This window comes from Scyliorhinus canicula, chromosome 16 (genome assembly GCF_902713615.1).
Source record: "Scyliorhinus canicula chromosome 16, sScyCan1.1, whole genome shotgun sequence".
Lineage (NCBI taxonomy): Eukaryota > Metazoa > Chordata > Chondrichthyes > Carcharhiniformes > Scyliorhinidae > Scyliorhinus > Scyliorhinus canicula.
The window spans coordinates 26,827,987-26,853,962 of NC_052161.1; the positions used below are offsets into that span (position 1 = coordinate 26,827,987).

Genomic DNA, 25,976 nt, shown 5'->3' on the forward strand with positions numbered 1-25,976 from the left:
ATGGAAATGCAAATTAGGAGATCTCTGCAACAGGAGGCTGAAACAATATCTCTTGTTTTACACTCAAAACAAAGTAAAAAATACTCCCCATTACATTTTTGCATTGCAAATTAAATAAGCCACACCCTCTTCATATCTTTCAGAACTTCTAGAACCTATAAAATTTTGTAACTTACCAAATCTGTTGATTGGGTTCATCACAAGATGTGCTAAGGCTGAGGGAATTATAATTAACATGTATCTTTAAGCTAACCAACCTGAAAGCTAAATTTTGAACCGATGTTTGAGATGCTTATTTGATGCTGATTTATTGGTTGTCATCGATGATAACCGTAGTAATTAACTAATGCGGCTAAGATTCAGCATTGAAATAATTTAAAATGTACTCATTTGAGGATCAACAGAACAGAATTGTATTTAATGTACACTCAAATTGTACACAAATTACAAAGATATCATTCCATCGAAGGAAGCTTGCCATTCTGATTTGTTAATTAAAATAAGAAGCAATAGGGCCGGCATTCAGCTTTGTGAGTTAGAATTATTACCATGGACGTTCAACACCAAGGGCACTTTGCAAAATGCAATCACTTAGATCGCGCCACTGACACAGCTATACTTCTCACTTTACAGAAGAATGGTATTACAGGAATACAAAATTAATGGTAATCATAATCAGAATTGTTAATAAGGTGATATATGTGATCCCATTGTTACCAAAACTGAGGTAATAACATATTTGTATGTCTTTAACGAGCATTCAAGAAATAATGGATGTGTTAAATAGCACTGTCAAGCATCTTTTTATATTCCACAACAATCCCGTATGTTTAACCGCTGCACTTAAGTGGCTCGTGTTTTAATCCATTTAAGGAATTTGGTGATGCGGACATAAACTCCAGGTTTATTTTTCACTCCACAGCGATCACCCCAGCTCACTATTCCATAGATTTGATAACGTCCGTCTCTCACACAAGTCAGTGGTCCTCCAGAATCACCCTAAATATTAAACAAAGATATGCAATTTTAGAACATTCTTTCAAACCTTTGATTATGAAAATATGTTTTGTTTTATAGGAACATTTCTTTATGATACCCTTCCACTCTGCTGTTTGTTCATAGAATGATAAAATGACACAACATAGAAGGGGGCCAAACAGCCAATTTGTGCTTTTATTTACTTTTTGTTCTATCCTCTATCAGTACTGCCTACTTCTCCTTTACTGCTGCATTGGTAAAATCCTCTTTCTAGTGAATACAAATGCAAAGTATTAATTTACTACTTCAGACACTTCTTCTGACCCCTCAAGAAGTTCTTTTTATTCCTTTTGGTCTATTGTCTCTTTGATGACTCTTTTACAATTTATTAGACCATTAAAGACTTTTGGGTTCCCTTTTATGTTAGCTGTTAACCCATTTCCATAATCTCTATTTTATCTTCTTAAGCCTTCTTGTGTACTGGATTCAGTTTGGTTTCAGACTACATTACCAACATTACGGTGCCATTCAGTGACCCCGTTGCGCCTGACGCAGAGTTGGGCGCAAAGATGAATCGTGCGCGAGCACCCAAATTGGGGTCCCCATCAGGCACCCGATTCACTCTGCCCTGCTCTCACCCTCGCTGGGCGAGATGCAGATCTGCATATTAGACTCATTCATATACCCGGTTGCCAGATTCACTCATCGCCCGGGACTCACCGCCTGTGCCTGCGAGACCTTGCCAGGACGCAGATTGGCTCTGGTCCACACAAACATGGACCAGGCATAACGTCACCTCGGGGGGGGGGGGGGGGGGGGGGGGGGGGGGTCTCGCAGGCCATTAGATACCTCCGGGTGGTTGGCAATAGGGCAGAGTGGTGCACTGGCTCTCCCCCAGCACCTGGGCACTTTGGTAATGCCAGCCTGGCATCCTGACAGTGCCACTTGGGCATCCTGGTAGTGCCACCTAGCAATGAGAGGGGGTTGATAAAGCAGGGAGGCCTGAAGGGGTTGGGTGGGGGGGGGAAGATCGGGGTTGTTGATCAAAACTGCACGCCAATCTGCGGACAGCCGCTCCTGCTGGTGAGATCAGCAGGAAATCTCTTTAAGCGTGGCCTCGACGGAGAGAAACATCCCGAGGCCAGAAAACCCGCAAAATGCCATTGAAAAGCAGGGCGTTTCTCGGTGCTGAATTGCACCCTACATTTGTCATAAGCTTTCTTTACCTGTTGCATTTTACTTTCTATGTCTTTAATTATCCAGGGAACCTAGGATGCCCTCCCTTTTTCCCTTATGGTAATGTTTCTTCTCTGTATTCTAATTATCCTTTTAACTCACTGCAATTAGCATTCCTCTGGTTCAACATTTTATTTTTTAAATAATTTTCCTTTTTGTTTTTCATAACTAACCATAACTTGATGTTTTTAATCACTGTTCCCAAATGGCCCCCCATTGAAACATGTTCCAATTGGCCCACTATATTCCCCACATCTAGGTCGAGTCCTGTTTTCTTCTGTGTTAGGCCGGAAACATACTGATCAAGAAAGTTCGTTTGAACATACTTTAAGAATTCCTCCTCCTTTTTGTCCTATATACTGTTTTGATCCAGTCTTAATTGGGATAATTGAAGTCCCCAGTTGTCACTACTCTACAGTTCCTGCATCCAACTGTAAATTTCTTGAGAATATTCTCCTCTAACTCTTTCCCATTATATGGTGGCTTATATTTTATACCTAATCAAATGATAGATCCTCTATTGTCCCTTAACGATAAACAAACAAATTTTTTTTTTTTTTTTGCCCCTCAACCAGTTTTGTGAGCACACCATTATTTCCCCTTCCCTATCTTCCCTGAGTATGTTGTGGCCAGGAATGCCAGGGGGAATTTTATCCCCTGGAAAAAAGAAGGTTTGTGATGGGTCCAATGTAAACATTTTAAAATCTCAAACCTGAACCCAACTGCCCTTGAGCCTGCCCACTTCCAGCTTTAATAGGGGGGGGGGGGGGGGGTGTGGGAAGAGTGGCAGTGCAATACAACCATTCCCACGAAGCAGGGTGCTCATTGAAATATTTAAGTGAGGCTGCATGCCTCATATTTTCTGTCTATTCAAGGTTTAACACTGGCCGATTGAGTGTCCCAGGTTTCAGGAAGATAGCCAACAAATGGCTGGATGGGGTGGCACAGTAGTTAGCACTGCTGCTCATAGCAGCAGGGACCCAGGTTCCATTCAGCCTTGTATGTCTGTGTGGAGTCTGCACGTTCTCCCCGTATCTGCGTGGGTTTCTTTGCGGTGCTCCGCTTCCCCCCCACAGTCCAAAGACGTGCAGGTAAGGTGGATTGGCCGTAGTAAATAGCCCCTTAGTGTCCAGGTTAGGTGTGGTTACAGGGATAGGAAAATGGAGTAAGCCTAGTTAGAGTGCTCTTTTGGAGGGTCAGTGCGGACTCGATGGGCTGAATAGCCTCCTTCTGCGCTGTAGGGATTCTATGATGAGGCAAGTGCATCTGCAACACTGCTTGAAGGTTAGGTGAAACTGGACAACTTCATCCCACCTTCCCTAAAACTGTTATGCCTCTTTCCTCATTGGATTTTTCTCCCAAGATCGGATGCCTCAATAATTGGACACCACTCCATAATCACCAATTCTTCCCGATAATCAGAACCTCCCATGATCATCAACCCACCGCCATCATGCCTTGACATCCCCACATCTCGACTCCACCATCTCTGCCTCTGATCTCTTCTTGATGAGGATCCCACTAACAAGGAACGTGCTTTCAACAGTGTATAGGACTAGACCTTCTTACCCTCACTTGGAAATCCCAGAGCCAGGGGCGTGATTCAACGGATAAAAAATCTATGTCTGGCTTTTGGTGGGTTTAGGGGGTGTTTCTCAATGGCTGCAATGCTGAGAAACAACTTGCTCTTTAGGGGCATTTGCCCTTTTTTTTGGCCTTGGGGGGGTTTCCCTTCAGTGAGGCCGCACTTGAGTTGAAGTTCGCCAGCGGAAAAGCCTGTCAGCAGATCGGGGTGCCATTGCATCTGGCTGCCCCTAACGTTTCCCCCTACTTTCAGCCCATCCTCGTTATTGACCGTTCCCACCAATCTCGGGAATCACTCAGGAACAACCCCCGAAACCAACCCCCTCCCCAATCTGGCAAGGCTCCTCTGGGTCCATCAATGGCAGTGCTAGCTTGGCACCTGAGGACTCTGGCACTGTCAGCCTGGCACCCTGTAAATGTTCCTGCCAGCCTGGAAGTGCCACATTGGCACCCTGGCAGTGCCAGGGCAGTACAGCCTTCCAGGGTGCGTGGGGGCAGTGCCAAGGTGCCCGGGTCCCAGGAGTGCCAGAGTGCCCTGTCCTCGATCGCAGGGGGCCTCCAATGGCTTGAAAGATCCCCCTAGGTGTCATTATGACTGGTCCATGTTTGTTGAAACCAGTAGCAAACGATGCCCTGGAAAGGCCTCCCAGGCGTGGCCATTAGGTCCTGGGCACCGGGAGAATCCCGCTCATGCATGTTTAAATTAGCATATTGGCTCATTTATATATACTGATCTGGATCATGCGCAATGAGGGTGAGAACCAGACCACGACTTCTTGCGAGATTTCATGAAATCTTGTGAGACATTTTGAGTGTCGCAAATCCCGTCTGAGGCCTCTCATGAGATTCAACGCCCTCGTCCCGACACCAAGTCGGGCCTGTTGGGGCTGCTAAATCGCCCCCCCCCCCCCCCCCCCCCCCCAGGTCTTTGTTGACTTCTCTGTAGCTCATCAGTTTCCTTTACCATGCTGCATACATTCCAAATTCATCTTAAACTGCGTGGAAGTTGCCTTCTGAGTCCTCATATTTTTGAACAGTTCATTAGTATTTGTCTCACCCGATCATCTGTGCTTCTCGCCTCTCCTCTCTAATATTTCAAACTCTGCCAAATGAATTCAAACTCTCCCCCACAGCACTAATTAACCTCCCCATGAGGATAGTGGTTCCCGCCTGGTGAGGTGCAATCTGTCCATCTTCAACAGGTCCTCCCGAGCTCCAGCTGGACCCAATAACTCGGAAATCTGAATCCCTCCCCCATTGCATCATTTCTCCAGCTATGTGTTAACCTATTGAGGCACTCTCAATTACGACACGAAAGTTAGGTCAGTAATCAAAGGCTTTAATAAGCAGTGAACAATGGCAGCCTCCATGAGAAGTGTGCTCGCAAAATGGAGTCTCATCTTAAGTACTGTTTCCCAGGGGGCGTAGCCAGAGGCGGAGTCCCCCAGGGTTCCAAGCCTCTTAATGAGGCAATGTATTCCGATCATCACAAGCTTCTTAAAGGGGCAAGGTATTCCGATCATCACACCTACCAAAGGGAATTTGATCTAAATCCTCAAATAGTAGAAGCAAGTTCCAAGCCCAACGAATTGTTATTGCAAACCTGACATGAATCCACACTTCCATCTAGGTTTCCTGCACAAAACATGTTGTCATTGATAGCGGTTCCATAGGAGCGAGGGTCCCTGCAGCGTTGGTCAGAGATCAGTCTCACGTTTGTATGCAGTAACTGATTGGATGAAGCCTCTGTACAATCGTCAATGGACAGAAAATGGAATTACACTTTGGCTATAAACAATGTAACTTATTCCTTCAATTTTAAGAAAACACTTATTAAAATTATACAAAATAACGGGTACAGCACCTGTTTCGGTTTGACCCCATCCTGAAATGTGGCATCCTGTCCCAGGTTGGAAATCAGTCTCCGGTAAACATGCAGTTTTTACATATTTAGTTTCCTGGGCACAGTGCCCATTGACTCGTTTTATCCTGACCAAAGCTGCAACGCAAATGTTGATTTCCATTAGAGTTTTCTGTGACACCTAAAGGCCGAGAAAAACAAAGGCCTGGATTTTACCAGTAAGAAGTCTTACAACACCAGGTTAAAGTCCAACAGGTTTGTTTCGAATACACTATCTTTCGGAGCGGAGCTCCTTCATCAGGCGCTCCGAAAACTAGTGATTTGAAACAAACCTGTTGGACTTTAACCTGGTGTTGTAAGACTTCTTACTGTGCTCACCCCAGTCCAAGGCCGGTATCTCCACAACATGGATTTTACTAGTCCATGGGGGACAGGCTAGGGTATGGGGAATGCTGAGGAGCCATGTTGGCAGCGTTCCCTGATCCAGTCCCACCACTGGCGCATTTTGTCTGCTCCAAGGAGACAGACAGCATACTTAAAGGTCTTATTATTCTTATTGTTGGCTGAGAGGATCTGTGGCCCAAAGAGCGGGCTACATATACAGAAGGCAACAATAATCACCACAGCCATTTTGCCTCCCACCCTCACGGATTTTTCAATTTTTTTTTCACTTAACTGTTGGAGGCTTGAGGTCACCAGCAGCAACCATCACCCCCAGGGCCTGGCCTCAGGTTTCAGAGCTGCTGACTCTTTGAGTTAGCTGGTAGCACCAGGGGACCAGCTGCAACCCTTAATTAGATGCAGGCCTGCAGGTGGCTGATTGGGAGCCAGTTAGGAGGCCACCTGTGGCCCCATCAACGAGCCGGTCCTGAAGCCGCCAAGAGTGGGCGCGGTGCCTGTTCCTCGCCCTGACACTGGGGCCTTGAAAGCCACAGTAAAATTCAGCCCGGGGACTAGAAACTTGAGTAGGAACTTGCATTGCTTACCAATATCATTGTATAATCCCACAGAGCTCTCATGATAATTTTCATGGACAACTATACTTTCAACGTCAAAGTTTTGTTGATGCGATTCCTCTCTTTCAAGGTCTTGTTTGCCAAGCTGTATGCGGAAATCTCGAGGCTGTGCCCTATGTATTGGTTTAAAAGAATAGAGAGTGTTCCTAACTAAAAAGGATGAGCAAATTATTCCAAAATTAGTGACAATAATGTAAAATGCATATTCCAAGCAGAAAGCAACAATGCGTTAATTAATTAAGTAAGCACTAATTGGGATGTCAGATTCTAATTTTGGTCTGCCTTTGTCAATAAAATTAATTAGCTTAAAGTTTCATAAATAGCCCATTGCAAATGCCTCTTTAAGCTATCAGACTCACTGAGCGAGGAGGGACGTGAATGTGTCCCTCCAACAGAAACTTTGTGATTTGTGTTAAGTGGGTCACTAGGGAATTCGGAGAGACATGTAGCCAGTATAAGGGCAGCACAAGGGTCAGAGCAGCTAATCCATGATGACACTTGTCTTTGTAGATCACACACATGATACGGACATCTTCACTTTTTGAAAATCTGTCATGAATTAAATTCAGCGTAGTTTATTGAAACTCACTCCAGCACCCTGCTCCTATAATTCCCACAATGTTATTCAGATAGAACAGTATTGTTGCTTGGAAACCAGGGAAAAAACCATGCAACCATAACTGCGGACCCCATTCCAGTAACCCAAACCAATCATGTACAACAGTTACAGCAAAGGACTTGGATCTACTGTCATCATTATTGAGCAGGCAGTTGGAATTGTGAATTGCTGCTGCACTGAAGGGGGAAGGAAAATGGAACCACCCAACGCTATAATTTCCTTAGAAATTACACCGAACATTTTCTGATAAAACCTTCAGCGTTAATTGTTTTCTCAATAACTGAAAATTATGTTCCAAAACAAAGGAAATTAAAAATGGAAGTGAAAATTGATTTCGAAGGGCGACGCTCTGCTCCACAATTAACCGCTGAAGTGATGAAGGTGAAAATTACTCCCAGTGTTTTTTACTCAGGCTAACGCTTGTTTAATTTTTATAATTAAAGCATCTGCTGAATTGTGCTTCCAGCTGTGAGGACGAAGTTTGAATCGGTAACTTCAAGTTAAATGTAGGAGCAGGACAAAGTGATGGAGGCTCCTGAAGCATTGTGTGGAGCCTGCAGGTGATTTCATTACTGAGGTCAGTTAAAACATATAGAGCCTATTGTAACATCTTAGTCAGTGACATTTATTTATCACAATTTAGTGGGTAGTTTTAGGAAGCAATGGATTTCACTTGAAGAATTCCTCATTACTATGGTTTGAAGAAAAATACAAGGGGATGGAAGAAGAGATTTTCAAATTATTAATACAGTCAAAATTATAACCATATGGATCACCTCCAGAGATCAGATGAGGAGGTAATAAATGGATTTTTGCACTGTGTCAAAAAGCTTTATTCTCATCGAGATAAATGGGGAGTTAAACCACCTGCTGGCCACAATTGCAACCTTGTTTTGCTAACCGCTTGAAAGAACAGTTTTTAATTTGGATAATTCTTGCACTGCCAATGTTACCTTGGTCCTGGGCAAAAAACATCCTCAACTATTGGCACCAGAGGGACCCGGAGAAAGGAAGTTTGCGTGTGGACATCAGAAGAGGCAGCAGCATTTTGAGCTCAAGACAGGAAAGCGTCAGGTTGGAGATTCAAGTCGCCACTTTCACAATTTGCCCTCGGGCCTGAATCCAGATGTGCCTCTGTGAGGCTGGAAAAACCCAGCAACATAACTCTGACTTCTGCTCCGGGTGAGCCTTGAATATGATTCCACAATTATTCTATTCCATCTTCACATTTCTGTGCTGGGATGGGAGGATGTTGGGTGAATCTTCCATTTGAGACTGGGGAGGTGTATGTCCCTTTCTCCTTGAACCACTATAGTCTACTATTGTAAAGCTGCTGCATTGATATGGTAAAGTATGCTGGTTAGGGTCAGGAAGTGAGCCACTTATCACAGAATACCCATCCTCTATCCAGCGATATAGTTAATATGGCGAGTGCAGTTCAGCTTCTGTCCGTGCTGATCCCTAAGATGAGGTGGTCTCAGCGTGTATTGCTACTGAAGGTCAAGGGAGATGACTGGGCTCTCTGTGAGTTCATGTTGAACATTGCATACGTTACATTAGGGCAGCACGATGGCGCAGTGGTTAGCACTGCTTCATCACTGCGCCAGGGACCTTAGTTTGATTCCGACCTCAGGTGAGATTGTTGGAGAACAATCTTCACAGTGACTTTCTCAAAGAAACAATCTCAGCCCAATAATCATCCGTTGCCTTATTAATGACTTGTTATTTGCCACAGTATTCAAATCTAATCACTACTCCTTCAACAATGCAGTATCGCGTGCTGTCTACAGTAGCACCTGGGTAATAACCAATCTTGAGCTAAGAAGTGACAGGTAGTAGTGACTAACATCCAAGCAATGGCTTCTTGTTTCTTGTTTGTCCTTTGAAGTGCAAACTCCACACAGACAGTCACCCGTGGCTGGAATTGAACCCGGGTCCCTGGAGCTGTGAGGCAGCAATGCTCACCACTGTGCCACCGTGCCACCCTGGGAAGTGGCTATTGTGTGACAACGGAGGGATTGAGGCTCAGTGGAAAGGTACTCATATGGGGGGGAAGTACATGGGTGGATGTCCCAGATGCTGAGAGGGCTGAGGGTCAGGACATTGTCAGGACTCGTCCTTGCACACTTTGATTTCTCTTCCTTTCAGTTTAGATTTCGGGAGATTCATAGAGCGAGTCGAGCAAGGAGTTCTTTTGATTGTGATTGACCAGCAGCACTGACATCAATGTGTCCCTGCACGTGGCCAGGGACAACGCCCTGGAGAGGAAAGGGAGGCTTGGCCCATTGCTCTTCTGGGAGTAGGGCCAAAGATGGTGCAGTTCAGGTGGAGACAATAGGGTATTTCAACATCAAACTTCCTGCCTCCTGATGTCAAGAGCTCCTGTGGCAGAGAAGGCAACATCTATCCCGAGGGACCATCTGTGCCGGTGATGCAAGAGTTGGCACAGCAGGGAGTGGGAGGTCACCCATTGCCAATGGCTCGTTTCAGGGAAGCACAGGTGTTCTGTGCGCTATACCCCAGTCAGCCATGCATAAGCGCATAACCGAGGTCACGGATGCACTATTCACATGGACCCATATTTACACCAACTTGGACCTGGACCAGGACCAGGCGATCCAGGATGTCAGGGCCATGGACTTTGCTCGCATAACAGGAATGCCCAGGTGCAGAGTGTCAATGACTGCACCCATATGGCTCTGCATTTTACATGGAGCACTATTTATGAACTGCAAGGGATAGCACACAGTTCTCTGTAGCCTCTGTAGCCTGGGTACTGGTCTCCAACCCATGTTTTAGTCAGAACATGAATGGATGACACTTTTTCCTGGTATTGATGAGCATGGAACTTGGTACATCTTCATCTATAATATAGCACAAGGGATACTATAAAGGCTCTGGGCCCTGACAATATCCTTGCAATAGTGCTGAAGACTTGTGCTCCAGAACTTGCCGCACCGCTAGCCAAGCTGATCCAGTACAGTTACAGCACTGGCATCTACCTGGCAATGTGGAAAATTGCCCAGGTATGTCCTGTACACAAGGAACAGGACAAATCTAACCCAGCCAATTACCGCCCCATCAGTCTACTCTTCACCATCAACAAAGTGATGGAAGGAGTCATCAACCGTGCCATTAAGCGGCATTTACTCAGCAATAACCTGCTCACAGACGCTCAGTTTGGGTTTCACCAGGGTCACTCATCTCCTGACTGCCATACAGCCTTGGTTTAAACATGAACAAAAGAGCTGAATGCCAGAGGTGAGCTGAGAGTGACTGCCCTTGATATCGAGGCAGCATTTGACCCAGTATGGCATCAAGGAGCCCTAGTAAAACTGGAGTCAATGGGAATCAAGGAGAAAACTCTCCGCTGGTTGGAGTCATACCTGGCACAAAGGATAATGCTTGTGGTAGTTGGAGGTGGGATGTAAAAGATTCAGTCAGCAACCCAGGAGTAGTGAAGAGCACTGTGGATGTGAGTGGAGGGGGGGGGGGGGGGGGGGGGGGGGTGACGGGGGTGGGGGTGCAGGTGGTGGAGACACCCCTTGGGGGGGGGCAGAGTAACCCCAATTACAGGAGTGTTAATGTTCAATGGTAGTCCTCTCTAGGTGGAGGTGGACACAGGAGCCTCCCTCATGTTAGCTGGAGAACAAACTTACCAATACCTCCAAGGAGGGGTTCAACCCTTGAGATTAAAGAGTACTGCGGCCAGACTGGGTGAGGCTATCACCATCGTGGGGACAACAGTGACCCCTATGAGTTACATGTAGTAATCTGCCCAGTTACCCTTAATCATAATTTCAGGCCAGGATCAAGTTTGATGGGGCTTAATTGGCTCTAAGAGATCAAGTTAAACCGGTTGGAAATTTCTAAGATTGATGAAGGAAACCTGCAGGAAGTCCAAAGGAAATACCAAGAGGTATCCCAGGGCCCTGGGGCAATTGGATAAAATCAGAGCGTTAAAAGCCAAGGTTCAAGCAGATCCTGAAGCCTCATTGAGGCTCTCTAGGGCCTGTGCCTTTCTCATTACATGCAAATGTAGAGACTGACGAAGTGATGAGAAGATTTTGGCATCATCAAGCCTGTACAATCTGCAGAATGGGTAGCATCTCTTGTATCTGTAGTCAAACCTGACAAGACCATTCACACCTGCAGAGACTACAAGTTGACGGTAAACGAGGTGGAAAAATTAGATAGGCACCCCATCCCCAAAATATGTGACGTTGGCAAGGGGTCTAACATATACCAATTTAGACAGGAGTCATGTGCACCAGCAACTGGAACTGGATGATGCTTCCAGAGAATTTATCACCATTAAGATGCATACGGGGCTATATTAGGTTACCATTTGGGGTCTGGTCAGCTTGTGCCATTTTTCAACGTACAATGGAGAATCTACTGAAAGATTTACCAAAGTGTTAATTTACTCAGACAACATACGTGCTGATAATGGGAGCCACAGAGGAGGAGCGTTTATACAAGGAAGTTTTAAAAAGATTCTATAATGCTGGCGTACGGTTAAAGAGAGGGAGGTGCACCTTTCACATGAATGAGGTGGCTTATCTACGTTATAGAGTGGATGCACAAGGGTTGCATCCAATGGAACTTAAAATAAGGGCTAATAAGGAAGCACTAGCCTCAAGCAATACAAAATGCTGTCTCAGAATGGGAAACTATGTGTGTTTTGTTCCCAACTTATCAACAATGTTTGCACCCCTGCATACTTTATTAAAAAAATGCCAGAAATAGTATTGGAAAACACCTCAAAGCAAGTGAAACAAGCCCTTCAATCAACATGTCACTAATCCATTTTGATCCTTCTAAAGAAATAATACTGACTTCTGATGTGTCTCCATATGGAGTTGGGACTGTTATTGTCACATGCAATGAATGATGAGACAGAAAGACGCATTGGCTATGTTTCAAGGACCCTGATTGATGCAGAGAGGGTAGATTCACAAATCTAGCTGTCATCTTTGGTATCAGAAAATTTCGCCAATACATTTATGGGAGGCATTTCACAGACATCACTGATCATAAACCTTTACTTTGGGCTTTTCAAAGAAGATAAAGCAATCCACCCAATTGCATCTGCTAGGAAACAGCATTGAACGTTGTTATTGGCTGCTTATGAATACTTTACAACACCGACCAGGGGCACACATTGCCAAAGCAGATACATTAAGTAATCTTCTGTTACCAGAAAGTATGTCTTAGCCTTAAAGTTTCTTCATGCATTACTTGTATCTGCACAACAGATAATGTACTGGGCCGAGAAGGATCTGATAGTGTCAAAAGTCAAACTTATGACTCTACATGGTTGGCAACATGACAGGACGTTAGAACACTTGCAGGCTTATCAAACAAGGAAGGAAGGTGGCACAGTGGTTAGCCCAGTTTCTTCATGGCGCCGAGGACCCAGGCTCAATCCCGGCCCTGGGTCACTGTCCATGTGGAGTTTGCACATTCTCTCCATGTCTGCGTGAGTCTCACCCCCATAATCTAAAGATGTGCAGGGTAGGTGGATTGGCCAAGCTAAATTGCCCCTTAATTGGTTAAAAAAAAGTCAAGCAAGGATGAAGTTAGCTGTGATGATGGTATCCTGGGGGAGCATGAGTGGCAGTCCCTCTACCCGGGAGAAATTTATTGCTTGATGAATTGCACAGCGGCCACCCTGGAATGACAAAGGTGAAGATGTTGGCTCACAGTTACATTTGGTGGTCTGGGAACATAAAGCAATGCACCCAATGCCAACTGCAAAATAAATTATTATCTGCAGCCCCAATGTACCCTTGGGGATGGCCAGGCCAACCTTGGGTAAGAGTTCATGTCAATTATGTAGGACCACTTGTGGATACAATGTTCCTGTTATTAGTGGATGTGCATTCAAGGTGGTTAGACATTAATGAGATGAAGTCTACAATGGCCTATGCTACAGTGGAGAAGCTACGTTATTGCTTTGCCCTCCACCGTCTGCCAAAGGTACTAGTTTCAGACAATGGGACAGCATTCACCAGTGTTGAGTTCATGGATTCGCTGAACGTGCTGTACAGGCCTTCAAGGCAGCCATGAAAAACCAACCGGCAACATCCCTGGAGACAAGATCGGCGTGTTTCCTCATTACTTACAGAACCATGCCACACATGACCACTGGAGTAACTGCTGCTGAGTTCATGATGGGTCGTCGTTAAGAACCAGGTAGAACCCAGTGTTTCCAGATTTGGCAGGGAGGTTGGGTTCAGGACAAAGAGTTCAGGAGATGACTCGTTATGCACCAAGGGGTGAGAGGCCATTTGAGGTAGATGATCCGGTGTTTGTCAAAGTGGTCTGAGTTGGGTCCCAGTTGTTGGGGTGACCAGACCCGGTATCATATGAGATGGAGGTTGCAGGACGGCATTTAAAATAAGCATGTGGATCATTTGAGGGGACGGATGTCACTTTGAGAACCCATGAGGTAGACTGCTCCAATTGTATCTTGCCAGCAATGTGGCTGTGAGACAGGGAACTGAGGAGGCGAGTCAGCCTGAAGAAGGGACAAGTACGGTTCCAGTAAGGAGAACTACTGCACCCTTGTAAGAAGGAAGTTAGGTTGCTGAGATTCCAACCAAGATGGTCTCTACTGTTGAGTCACAAACTGTTCAGCTACGTCGTTCCCAGAGGAAGAGGAATTCCCCAGACAGACTGAGTTTATAATGAACTGTGTTAAAAATATTTATTATTGGCACTGCCTTGTAAATAGTTTAAATTTTCATAGTACGTTATAGTCAGAGACTTACGGAGGGAGAGATGTAGTGGCCGACCACCTTAAGAGGGTGAGGTTTCGAAAGGCCATGTGACCCTACCGGCCAATCGGGCCGTAGTGTGCAGATCCCAAGGCTGAGCACGGGTGTCCCTGGACAGAATCGAGCCTAGGGCTGCAGAAGTCGGTAGTACACTATAGCATTCCGTACATAGTTATAGTTATTCTAATAAATAGTTTGTTGTTATTCAAACCTACTTGTCGCCAATCACTCATATCACAGAACATCACTGAAATAACTATTTTCCTTTTGTCTCCCAGCTAGATATCATTTCAGGCCTGTGTTGCCCAGAGGTTTCCAACCAATAATGGGTGAAAAAATGAACCAGGTGTGGCTGAACTTTCAATATGTGGGAGTCTCCAAGCAGGCACTGTGGACGGGTAAAACTACTCAATTAATATGACTTTATAATGAAAGTTTTTACTCCAAAATTTCAGAAGGATTACTCTAAACAGTGTAGCTAACGGCAAGAGAACGTAAACAGATAATGGATATGTTACAAAATGTAGAACGACACTTCAGTGGATGCGAATCTCTGAAATAAGATAACCCAAGGCAATGTATAAACATGCTAATACCTACTGTGAGACAATGCAGTGGGCAGCAGTGAGAACCCAGCATGGTCTAATCAATGTTGCTCCACACAGATGTCCTGATTTATAAAGTCCAATGCGGTTTTTCAGCTGTAGAGATACCTGCCACGGGTATTTTCCTGGTACCGTCCGCCTGCCACCAAAGATTTTTCCTGTGATTACTGCAACCTCTGGTATTCCACACTGAAAGCGCACATTGGGGGGAGAGGGGGCAGGTGATCGGGCTGCGGGTCTGGCTGTAGGTTCCCGATGGGGTTGTGTTTTAGGTGCTATGGTGGAAAAACAGTACAAAGTGAAAATCCATTCTAAGCATTACAAAGAACAAAGAACAGTACAGCACAGGAACAGGCCCTTTGGCCCTCCAAGCCTGCGCTGATCACATGTCCTATCTCGACCAACCGCCTGTATCCTTCCAGACACCGTCTGTTCATGTGTAATCTAGATAAATCTTAAAGGTTGCTAATTGTAGGGACTTGTTAGCACAGTGGGCTAAGACAGCTGACCTGTAATGTAGAACAAGACCAGCAGTGTGGGTTCAATTCCTGTACCGGCCACCCCGAACAGGCGCTGGAATGTGGCGACTAGGGGCTTTTCACAGTAACTTCATTGAAGTCTACTTGTGACAATAATCGATTATTATATGTGCCTCAACCACCTCACTTGCCAGTGCATTCCAGGCCGCCACCACCCTTTGTGTAAAAAACGTCCCCCGCACATCTCCACTGAACCTTTCCCCCCTCACCTTGAACTTGTGCCTCTTTGTAAATTAGTACTAACATTTGTTTTGGTGGGGGATGTTTATATTTGAGGCATTTGGTACCTTTTATCAGAAAGAATCAGTTCCGCAGACACTCAAAAGTGCAGAATACATATCTCCAGATTAAAACAGTGTTAATTTAGGTTTACTCAGGGAGAATCTAAACTGGGACACTTCAGACCAATTTGGAGTTAGATGTATGCATGCATCCATCTTTCTTGGTGCAAAACGTGCACTCTCAAGTGTAAATGACATATTCAGTTCAATTGTTCACCAGTCACAGACTTTTTACAGCACAGCCTATTCGGCCCACCGTGTCCGGCTCTCCAAACGAGCATCATAACTTAGCATCATAAACGAGCATCAGGGCAGCACGGTAGCATGGTGGTTAGCATAAATGCTTCACAGCTCCAGGGTCCCAGGTTCGATTCCCGGCTGGGTCACTGTCTGTGCGGAGTCTGAACGTCCTCCCCCTGTGTGCGTGGGTTTCCTCCGGGTGCTCCGGTTTCCTCCCACAGTCCAAAGATGTGCGGGTTAGGTGGATTGGCCATGATAAATTGCCCGTAGTGTCCTAAAAAGTAAGGTTAAGGGAGGGGGAGGGGGGGGGGGGGGTTGTTGGGTTACGGGTATAGGGTGGATACGTGGGTTTGAGTAGGGTGATCATGGCTCGGCACAACATCGAGGGCCGAAGGGCCTGTTCTGTGCTGTACTGTTCTATGTTCTATGTTCTTAGTCTCCTTCCTTTTCCCCGTACCCTTGCACATTGTTTCTATTCAAATAATCATCAAATGCCCTCTTGAGTCCCAGGCAGTGCATTTCCGACCACAACTACTTGTGCGAAAAGGTTTTTCATCACATCACATTTTCTTCTTTTGCAAATCACTTTAAATCTGTGTCCTCTCATCCTTGATCCTTTTATGAGTGAGAGCAGCAGGGGATGCAATGCAAGTCAGAGTGTTTTACCTCTTGACAACAACAGAAATACCTTACTCCAGCAAGAAAATCAACACACTTACGGAAAGAGAGATTGGAAAATGTCATTAGATGACTAGTTTTTTGTGAAAGAAAGTCATTGAGGTCCATTTAGACGATTGCTGCCATTGTGATTTGATTGCAAGTTGTCACTTTTCCAACCGTCTGTTATATTCTTTAGTTAGCATGATTCACAGAAGAGGTATTGACACGCAGTTCTCATGGTATAAACTTGACCTCTTCTTGTGTAAAGCTGGTTGTTTAGACGGTTTCCACTTAATATTACCCGTTGACAAGGACATTTTGGAATAAATGAATAGGATAGAACAGGCAGACCCTCAGATTGCACTTTGAGGGCAGCACGATGGCGCAGTGGGTTAGCCCTGCAGCCTCATGGTGACGAGGTCCCAGGTTTGATCCCGGCTCTGGGTCATTGACCGTGTGGAGTTTGCACATTCTCCCCGTGTTTGTGTGGGTTTCGCCCCAACAACCCAAAAATGTGCAGGGTAGGTGGATTGGCCATGCTAAATTGCCCCTTAATTGGAAGAAAAATTAATTGGGTACACTAAATTTATAATAAATAAAAATAAAATAAAACAGATTGCACTTTGAGAATTTGAAGATCTGATACTGTCAGTAGAAAGAAAGAAATGCCTTTGTCTTGGCCTTGCTTCTGAATGAAACTGAAAAGTATCCTTTGTTGTAGCCGCAAAGAGAAAGAATCAGAGATGGCACACGTTGAGTTTGCATAACATAGTGCAAGGGATTTATTTACAAGATGCTGTTCAAACAGAGCACAATGGTAAGCTCCACAACAGCCCGGGAAACTTCCCCAAAGCCATCATTGCATAACATGTGACATTACACCAGTCAATGGTGTTATTCTGATACATAACACCCCTCCTGCTTTACCCTTTTAGTGTCCCTGGCAATTTTACTTAATCAAACACTTTAACACAAATCCAACACGTTATGCTACAACTAACATTGTTATGTTACTGATACATATGGTCAGTAAGATAGTCTCTAGGGTGGATGCCTGTTTCGTTTTGGCAGAACATGATGTTCAGGAACTAGGCTCTTCGGAGTACCAGGAGTATCCACCTTTACACTGGTCAGTGTTATATCGGATGAAACCAACTCAGGAACTGTCTCTGATTGTGTGGACGACTCTGTCGTAGCAGGTTCCATAATCTCGGCAGTGGGAGTTCTCAAGTTTGGAATGACGCTGTCTATACGCTCTGTGGTGAAAACATTTAGTACAGATTCTGTACTCTTACTACATGCAGACAATAACTGGCCAGCATGCCGGTACAAAATTCGTTCATCGTCAGTTTGCACAGTATGTGAAATCAGGCCCGTCTTGGCTAATACAATTGCTGCAGTTAATGTTACGCCTGAGGTGTCGTTTCTCGCAAACTCCTTCATTCTAACTACACCGGGATGGCCCTCATACAGTTGTCCCAGGATTCTAATTCATAGACATGGCAGAATGATTGCTCTAATACCCCACAGCAATACTCATTTTGTACTGTCAACTCAAGATACCTGATAAGATAGGGTTTAAGGTCTGGGTTCTTTCTGTGCTCTTGTGTTAGAATGCCTTATTGAATCATGTCTGACACCTTGCCCATCACCGGATCTGCTTGGGTAAATTTGAGCACCTGAGGAGACGTTACCAGAACATTTTCCACATGAGACAGATAGAATATGTCGTTGAAGTGTTCATCAGATTTATGTTTACCTTTTTGGTCTCGTTGATTGTGCAGTGCAGTTTAGACAAAGCTTCCATGTGCATGCTGCTTACACCTTGGATATTCAATGACATAATTGTGTGCTAACAAAATTAATGTCCAACGTTGTAATCAACTAGAAGCAAGCGAAGGGATCCCCTTATGCGACCCAAAGAAGTGACGATCGTTGGTCAATAGAGTAAATTGATGGTCAAATAAATAATTCTGGAATCTTTGAATACCACAAATAATGCTGAGAGCTTCTTTCTGAAGTTGAGCATAGTTGGACTTAGCACTGGACCTCCGGTGGGGGCACGTAGGAGGAGGTACACGTTGGATGGCTCTTGCTCGAGGCTTGATTTTCTTTTAGAATTTAATGCCTGGTCCCAGGGGCAATTTTTGGTTAAATAAGTGCAGGAATTCATAAGGAAGAAAGATGTCCAAAACCCAGAGGAAAGCTGCCAAGAAGAAGGGGGTGAATGAAGGTTCGCCGTCGAGTGGAAGGGTCAGCTCAGCAACTGGAAGGACGGCGGAGGCTGCGTCGCTGGGCGGGGCTGCACTGTTCATGGCAGAAAAGATGACCGAGGTGACGGTTGTGGAACTTAAAAACAGTTCACAAAGCACATGGAGGTGATGAAGAAGGAGATGATGGTGGCACTAAAGGTGCTGGTGGAGGAGGCGATTTCCCGGGTGAAGGCAGCGGTGATGAGGACATGGGCCAAGGTGCGGGAGCAAGGTGAGAAATTGAAAGGAGTGGAAGAGGCCTTGTCGCAACACAGTGATCAACTCACCTCGATGGGTGAGGAGCTGCAGAGGGTGGTGGAGGCCAACAAGGGTCTGCAAGCCAAAGTAGAGGACCTGAAAAACAGATCTAGGTGGCAAAATCAGAGGATCGTGGGCCTGTTCGAAGGGGTAGCGGGCCCAAGGCCGACAGAGTGTTTTGCCAAGATGTTGGCGGAGATGTTGGGGGAATGGAAGATCCCTATCGGTACAAACTGGGTCGGGCTCATAGGGCGTGGAGGTCTAAACCAAAGGCGAATGAGCCGCCAAGAGCAGTGATTATTTGTTTCTGTAGGTACTACGTGAAGGAGAAAGTCCTGTGTTGGGCAAAGCGGAAGCGGGAGGTGCAGTGGGCTGGAGCTGGTATACATATATACCAGGACTTTACTGTGGAGTTGGCGAGGAGGTGGGCAGCCTTCGGCCGAGTGAAGACGGCACTGTATAACAGCAGGGTGCGGTTCGGCGTAGTGTACCCAGCTAAGTTGAGTGTGACCTACATCTCCAAAGACTTTTATTTTGAGACGGTGGAAGCAGCGGAGGCGTTTGTGAAGGCAGAATGACTGGGGCAGAAATGAGAAATGGGACTGAGGATTGGTCTTGGATTGAGATTGGGGAGGGTGGAGGAGTGTATGTAGCTCTTTTGCAATGACGGCTTTTTGGGGTTTGTGTGTCTATACTGGGGTTGTGTGTTGAAAGGGATTTCTTTGTTTTCCTGGGACTGGGCAGGGGGGAGAGGATTGGAGGGGGGTGAGGCCTGGACAGTGGCCTTCACACTGGCTCATGTAGACTGGCCAGTGAACGGGAGTGTGGTAGGGGAGGGGCTGGGGCCATCAGAGCCTGGTAGAACAGATTTCGAGGGGCCTTGGAGGTGTGAAACGTTGGGGGGGGGGGGCGATACTGGATAAGGTAATTTCGGGAGGAAGTGGATGGGAAGATTCTGGAAGTGGGGGGGGAAAGGAGCTTGATGGTAACAATGGGACGGGGCGGGCCAAGCTCAGTGGGCAGGGCCTGGGGTTATGGGGATGGTGGATAGGAGGGGAGGGTGGGGTTTGTAAGAGACCCCTGGTTAGGATAGATATGTGGAATGTGAGGGGTTGTTGGAGGGAGGTTTTATCGGGTCATCTCGGAGGTAGTGCTCGTGAACTTGAAACCAGGGCCCCTGGAGCCTATTTCGGGGGTCAGACTGTGCTGACGTTTCCCCAAATGGAAACCTCCGATACTGAAACAGACCCTTGTGTTACTATGGTCATTAACGGTTGAGATTCAATAGCTGTGTTCATTTGCAGATAGGTGGGAGAGATCAATTTTGGCTGCCTGAGTCGCCTGTGAAAAGATCTTCGATAAGTGGCAGAGGGTACTGATCAGCACATAATACAGGGTTGATAGTCATTTTGAAATCCCCGCATATTCAAACTGAATCATCCTTCTTTAAGATGGGCGAATGGGGTTGCCCAGTCGCTGGTGGTAACTGGCTGAATGACTCCTGTCTTCAGTAGCCTCTCGAGTTCTTCTTCCACTTTAGGTCGAATAGCATAGGTTACGGTATGCGCTTTCAAACCCTTAGGCATGCTGTCTGCCTTTTTCTCGAGTGTCACTTCAACCCCAGTCATGGGTCCAAATGACTCCTGGAATATCTTTGCATACTTTATCGGAAATATTTGAAGATCATTTGTAGAATCAACAAGTTGGGTCACGATGACTCAATTTGAATAATCTTCCTTAACCAAGATCTCCCACAGAATACTGGAAAGTTTCCTTGAATAATGTGAAGAGACAACTCCATTTTCTGCTTGTTAACTTCCATCGTCACCTTGATGAAGCCCTTCAGCGGCATGACTACTCGGTGTATGACCTCAAGAACACATCAGATGGTTACAATGGCAGATATTTCAATTTCTGATGGTATATTAATTCAGATATAAGTGATACTGCACCCGTATTCATTTCCATCTTAATAGTGTTCCCATTTAATTTTGGATAGACCCAAACTTGGTGCTGTTTTCCGTGTACTGCTAAAACACCGAGCTTAAATTCCTTAAGCTGATTTGACGCTTTGGTACCCAGTGAACCACTTAACTGGTAAACTCTCCCTCTCGACTTTGCAGTATATTTCTTGGTACACTTCCTTCATGCTGATGAAGGTTGGCATGACCAACATGCTTTGGCAATGTGACCAACGTTAGCATAATTTCTGCATTTGTTCTCCTTTCTCCAATCATATATCCCACTTGGTTGCAGTGATGACATGGTAGGTCTTGATGGACTTGCCTCTCACAGACTCTATCTTATGGACTTTAGCTTGAACTCCAATCAGCGAAGCTTCGCTTGCAGCACGTTTTATAGATGTTGTTTTCTGCAGCAGATTTTAGGATTAATGCTCCTTCAGTCAACAATTTCCTTTGGGTGTCTTCATCCCTGAGGTCACAAACTAATCGGTTGTGAAGTGCATCATCCAATGTCTGGCCAAATTCACAGTAATTTGCAGCTTACGCAATGATGCAACATATTGTGAAATACTTTCCCCTTCCTCATGTGCACAACGGTGAATGTGGAATCTTTCAGCTATTAATAGTGGACGGGGAGAGAAATGTTCTTGCAAGACAGTCATTAACACATCATATGACTTGTACGTAGGTTTATCTGCGTGGACTAAAGACATGAATGTTTTCCTCTCAACTGAGCTGAGAAAGGTCACAGTATGCCGATTTGCTATGTCTGACTGGCTTGAAGGAATGACTGGAGCCTTTCCCGAGAAAAAAGTTCCATGTTTCCCCCTCCTCATCAAATGTGTACATGGCACCTTTTCTTCCCGCCATTTTTGGATTGCAGCTCCGTAACCTGTGCTACTCAGCCTTCTTCCATGGTGTTTATTGTCTCTGTCTAAAGCAGACAAACTCACAGTGCACAAGCAGACCAGCTGTGTCTGTGCCTTTCTATCAATTCCCTGGGCAGGAGGTTGCGGAATCGACGGCCTCATAGCTTTGTGTTCCCTTGGGCGGTTTCAGTCCGATCTCCACAGCTCTAACACTCCAAGTGTACTAGAAACTTTGATCCTGCAGTTGAGGTAAGTCCCCAGTAATTTGCAGTTGCCCAATAGCTTTCCTTTCTTTTTGAAAACCCTTTACTTGCACGAGCAATGGTCACGATCGACCGGATGATTCGCCAACGCCCCGCTACAATCTGTACGGTGTTCAAGTATTTACTTGAGAGTTTGTTTTCCGTGCTATAAAGACTATTTGACCTTGAAAGTCGATGATATTTCTCTGGACCTCACTCCCGATGGTGTATGAGACTGGATCTCCATCGATCATTCCTTCCTCTGGCTCACAAAATTGGCTTCGAAAGTTGTTTTTCTCCCATTTTTGCTTACGGGCCATATCTCGCTGCCAGTTCCTCTTTTGTTATATTCTTTATTGCAACCGCAAAGAGATATAATCACAGGTGGCACACGTTGAGTTTGTATAAATAGCGCAAAGGGTTTATTTCCAAGCTGCTGCTCAAACAGGGTACAATGTTGAACTCCACAAAAGTCCGTGAAACGCTCCGATTATGTCACTGCATAATAGATGTCATTACACCAGCTAATGGTGTTACTCTGATGCACATCAAAAAGGATTTGATAAAATCCTCTCACTTTCTACTGCCCCCATCCTTCAATATATGGAAAGATTACAAGGGTATGAATTTAATTCTATTTCCCCATTCAAAACAGTTAGTATTGGACTTTTAGCACTTCAGCTTTAACCAGCAAAGAATTAACTACATTAATTATTGCGATATTGCTGTGTCGTTATCGTTTATTAAGTAAGACCGGGCGAATATCCATCTGAATTACATAACTAATGCAACAACTGCAATTGACACAGATAATACACACCTGCGGTGCAGGGAGATATAGCACAATGATCCCAATTTAATTTATCACGTTTCTCCTTAAAATAACACCAAGGCTTTTCATCACCATCAGGATTCCTGGAAATAAATAATTTTGTTGAATTTTTTACTGTACCCAACCCTTTTCATTTATCTTTGAAACAATAGATACAACAATGGCTTCAGGGGCAAGGGTGGAAGGGTTTTATTTTCAAAAGGTGTATTGGATTCCAACCACAAAGTTTTTAATTATGTTAACTCGAGATTGCTGGAAATACTGCATTTTGCGCCAATCATGACGTAGCATAAATGTAGCTTCACCTCTGGAGCTGGATGCTGCAGTAGTTAGCAATTGAATTTGTTAAGGAGGGGTAAGAGGGGAGGAGCTGCAGGATAAAGGGAAGAGAAGGAAAGATTTGCTGTCAAAGCAATAGAACATTCAGAGCAGACTATGGCGTGAGGGTAAAAGTACTGTGGCCTTCAGAGAGAAGGAGGAGTGTGCACACAACACCGGGGCTTTGCACTACCGTTCACAATAGAGCATGAATGAGACCATTCGGTCCATTGAGTCTGCATCAGCCTTGGAACGAGCACCCGACTTAAGCCCACGCCTCCACCCTATCCCTGTAACCCAGTAAGCCGACCTTTTGGACACTAAGGGGCAATTTAGCCAGCAAATCTAGTTGATCTGCACACCTTTGGACTGTGGGAGGAAACAGGTGCACCCGGAGGAGACCCATACAGACACTGGGAGAAAGTGCAAACTCTACACAGACAGTCACCCGAAGCCGGAATTGAACCCGGGTCCCTGGAGCTGTGAGATGCACTGTTTTACGGTGCCACAATATAGGTGTGGGGCTGGATTCTCCAAAAATGGGGCTATATCCCCACGCCGGCATAAAAACTCTGGCATTTCACTCCCCAGTTTCCTGCAAAAAAATAAAGATCAATGCACTTACCTGCAGGGGATTAGCAGGGACCCATCATGAAGCTCGCAGCTTTAGCTGTGGATACGGACCCCCGCACATCTGGTTCCGAGTCTGCGCATGCGCACGATGGCGGCCTCAAGTGGCCACGCCAAGCACGATGGCGGACTTGGAACATGGACCAACACGCACAATCTAGGCCCCCCTGATCGGACGCGCGCCGCTGCATCGGACCAGCCCAATCGCTGCCCTGGCTGCCCGTAAGGCTCCCCCCGGTGCTTGACCCCCCCCACCAGGCTGGTTGCGGACTGAGTCCGCAGCCACCGCGCGTGAGACCCGACCGGCCATACACATTGGGCCCGATTCTCCGCCCCCCACGACGGGTCGGAGAATAGCGGGAGGGCCTTCCCGACATTTTTCCCGCCCTCCCGCTATTCTCCCCCCCCCCCCCCCCCCCCCCCCCCCGCCCAACTCCCAACATGAATCGCTGCCGCCGTTTTTTTACGGCCGGCAGCGATTCACAGCTGCTAGATGGGCCGAAGTCCCAGCCCTTTACGCTGTTTTTACGAACGGCAAACACACCTGGTCTGGCCGTTCGTAAAAACGGCGGGAACAACTCGCTTTTTATAACCATGGCACCGATTGGCACGGCAGACCCATGGCCGTGCCAAGGGTGCCATGGGCCCGCGATCGGTGCCCACCGATCGCGGGCAGCGGGCCCGATGCCCGCGCACTATTTCTCCTTCCGCCGCCCTGCAGTATCCATTCGCGGGGCGGCTGAGGGGCATCCCGGCCCGCGCATGCGCGGGTTTCGCGCAAATACGCGATGACGTCATCCGCGCATGCGCGGGTTGGAGTCTTCCAATCCGCGCATGCGCGGCTGACGTCATATGACGCGTCAGCCGGCGCTAACTCCGGCAAGCGGGCTTAACGAAATTCGTTAAGCCCGTGATGCCGGAGCTTGCGGCGTCGGGCTGCTAGCCCCAACCGAGGACCAGAATCGGTTCCCGGTCGGGAAGGGGCGCGCTGGCGTCAAACCCGCCCGGGTTTGACGCCAGCCTTACGATTTCTCCCGTTTTGGGAGAATCGCGCCCATTAGTTCCACGCCATTGGAAACTCGGCCGGTCGGGGGCGGAGTATCGCTGGGAGGGCCTCCGTCAATATCCCCAGCCACGCTGCGTATGTCATGGACAACTGATTCTCCGGGGCCCAGAGAATCACCGGAATGGTGCTAGGCCCGATTTGGTCGGGAACATTGATTCTCCGCCCCCTCGCCAAATGCGATTTTGGTGCAGGGCTGCGGAGAAGTCAGCCCATGGTGTCAGCAATCGTAGGAGCATGGAAGAGATTTTTAAGAAGTTTGAGAGTGCAATGGAGGCGCATTAAGATAAATTGATAACTGCAGCGTAAGAAAAGATTCAAGTAAGAATGAATGTAGATGGGCTCATGACCAAAGATTGAGTGTGTTCGAGAATTCTTTGTTCATATAAATTACCTTATTCAGCAGAAAAATGGATAACTTACACATGTTTTTCTCAAAAGGGTGACATATAGATATACCTTTGAACTGGAGGTAAAACTTTCAATTTTCAGTATCCTTTGGCGGGTTGGTGTAGAATGGGATCTGTTCCCCATGATGTAAAATAGCACTGTCTCCTATCATATGTCTCTGGGCAGAATTGAATACCCTCTCCCATGGTGAGTTTACTGGCAGGGACAGTGAAGTTATTTAGACAGGTGGATGCCCAATGAGGACTCTGCCAGCTTCCTGTCTCCATCCTCATTATGTCAGTGCTGGGAAGTTTCGTGAAGGGCCTCCCCACTCCGCTGTCAACGGAGACACTTAAATGGGATGCCCACTTAATTAATGCCCACTTAATGGCCCCATCTAGCTGATGCTGGTATTAACCCAATGGTAGGCAGGGGACCGCAATGCAGGGAGCATGACCAGCAATACAAGCTAACCCCTGTGGAGCTTCTTGAGGGCTCCTGGGGGGGGGGGGGGTGGGGGGGGGGGGGGGCATCCCAAAGGTACTCAGTGCCTGAACAAGGGAAAATGTCACCAAGAAGGAAGAATCACCCTTTGCCCTTGCCGCTGATACCCTCCCACATGACCCTTACCCTCCCACATGACTCTCACTCCATGACCTCCCTGTACTCCCCGATATTACTTACCTGAGTCCTTGAATCCAGTGATAATACTAGGGCTCAGGTGGGTGTCCGTACTGGGTAGCAACCACCGCCTCCC

The 25,976-nt window shown here is 46.4% G+C and overlaps 1 protein-coding gene across 1 annotated transcript in view; it reads right to left on the bottom strand.

Moving 5' to 3' along the window:
• Positions 1-389: 389 nt before the first annotated feature.
• LOC119950624 (hyaluronan-binding protein 2-like) overlaps positions 390-25,976 on the bottom strand; it is a 61,759-nt gene continuing 36,172 nt past the window's right edge. The window contains exons 8-13 of the mRNA XM_038773225.1: positions 22,807-22,901; positions 14,677-14,956; positions 6,646-6,788; positions 5,663-5,797; positions 5,402-5,544; positions 390-999 (exon numbers count right to left, since the gene is read on the bottom strand). Coding sequence (XP_038629153.1) covers positions 844-999; positions 5,402-5,544; positions 5,663-5,797; positions 6,646-6,788; positions 14,677-14,956; positions 22,807-22,901 — 952 coding nt within the window. The 3' untranslated portion in view covers positions 390-843. The remainder of the gene's footprint in view (positions 1,000-5,401; positions 5,545-5,662; positions 5,798-6,645; positions 6,789-14,676; positions 14,957-22,806; positions 22,902-25,976) is intronic.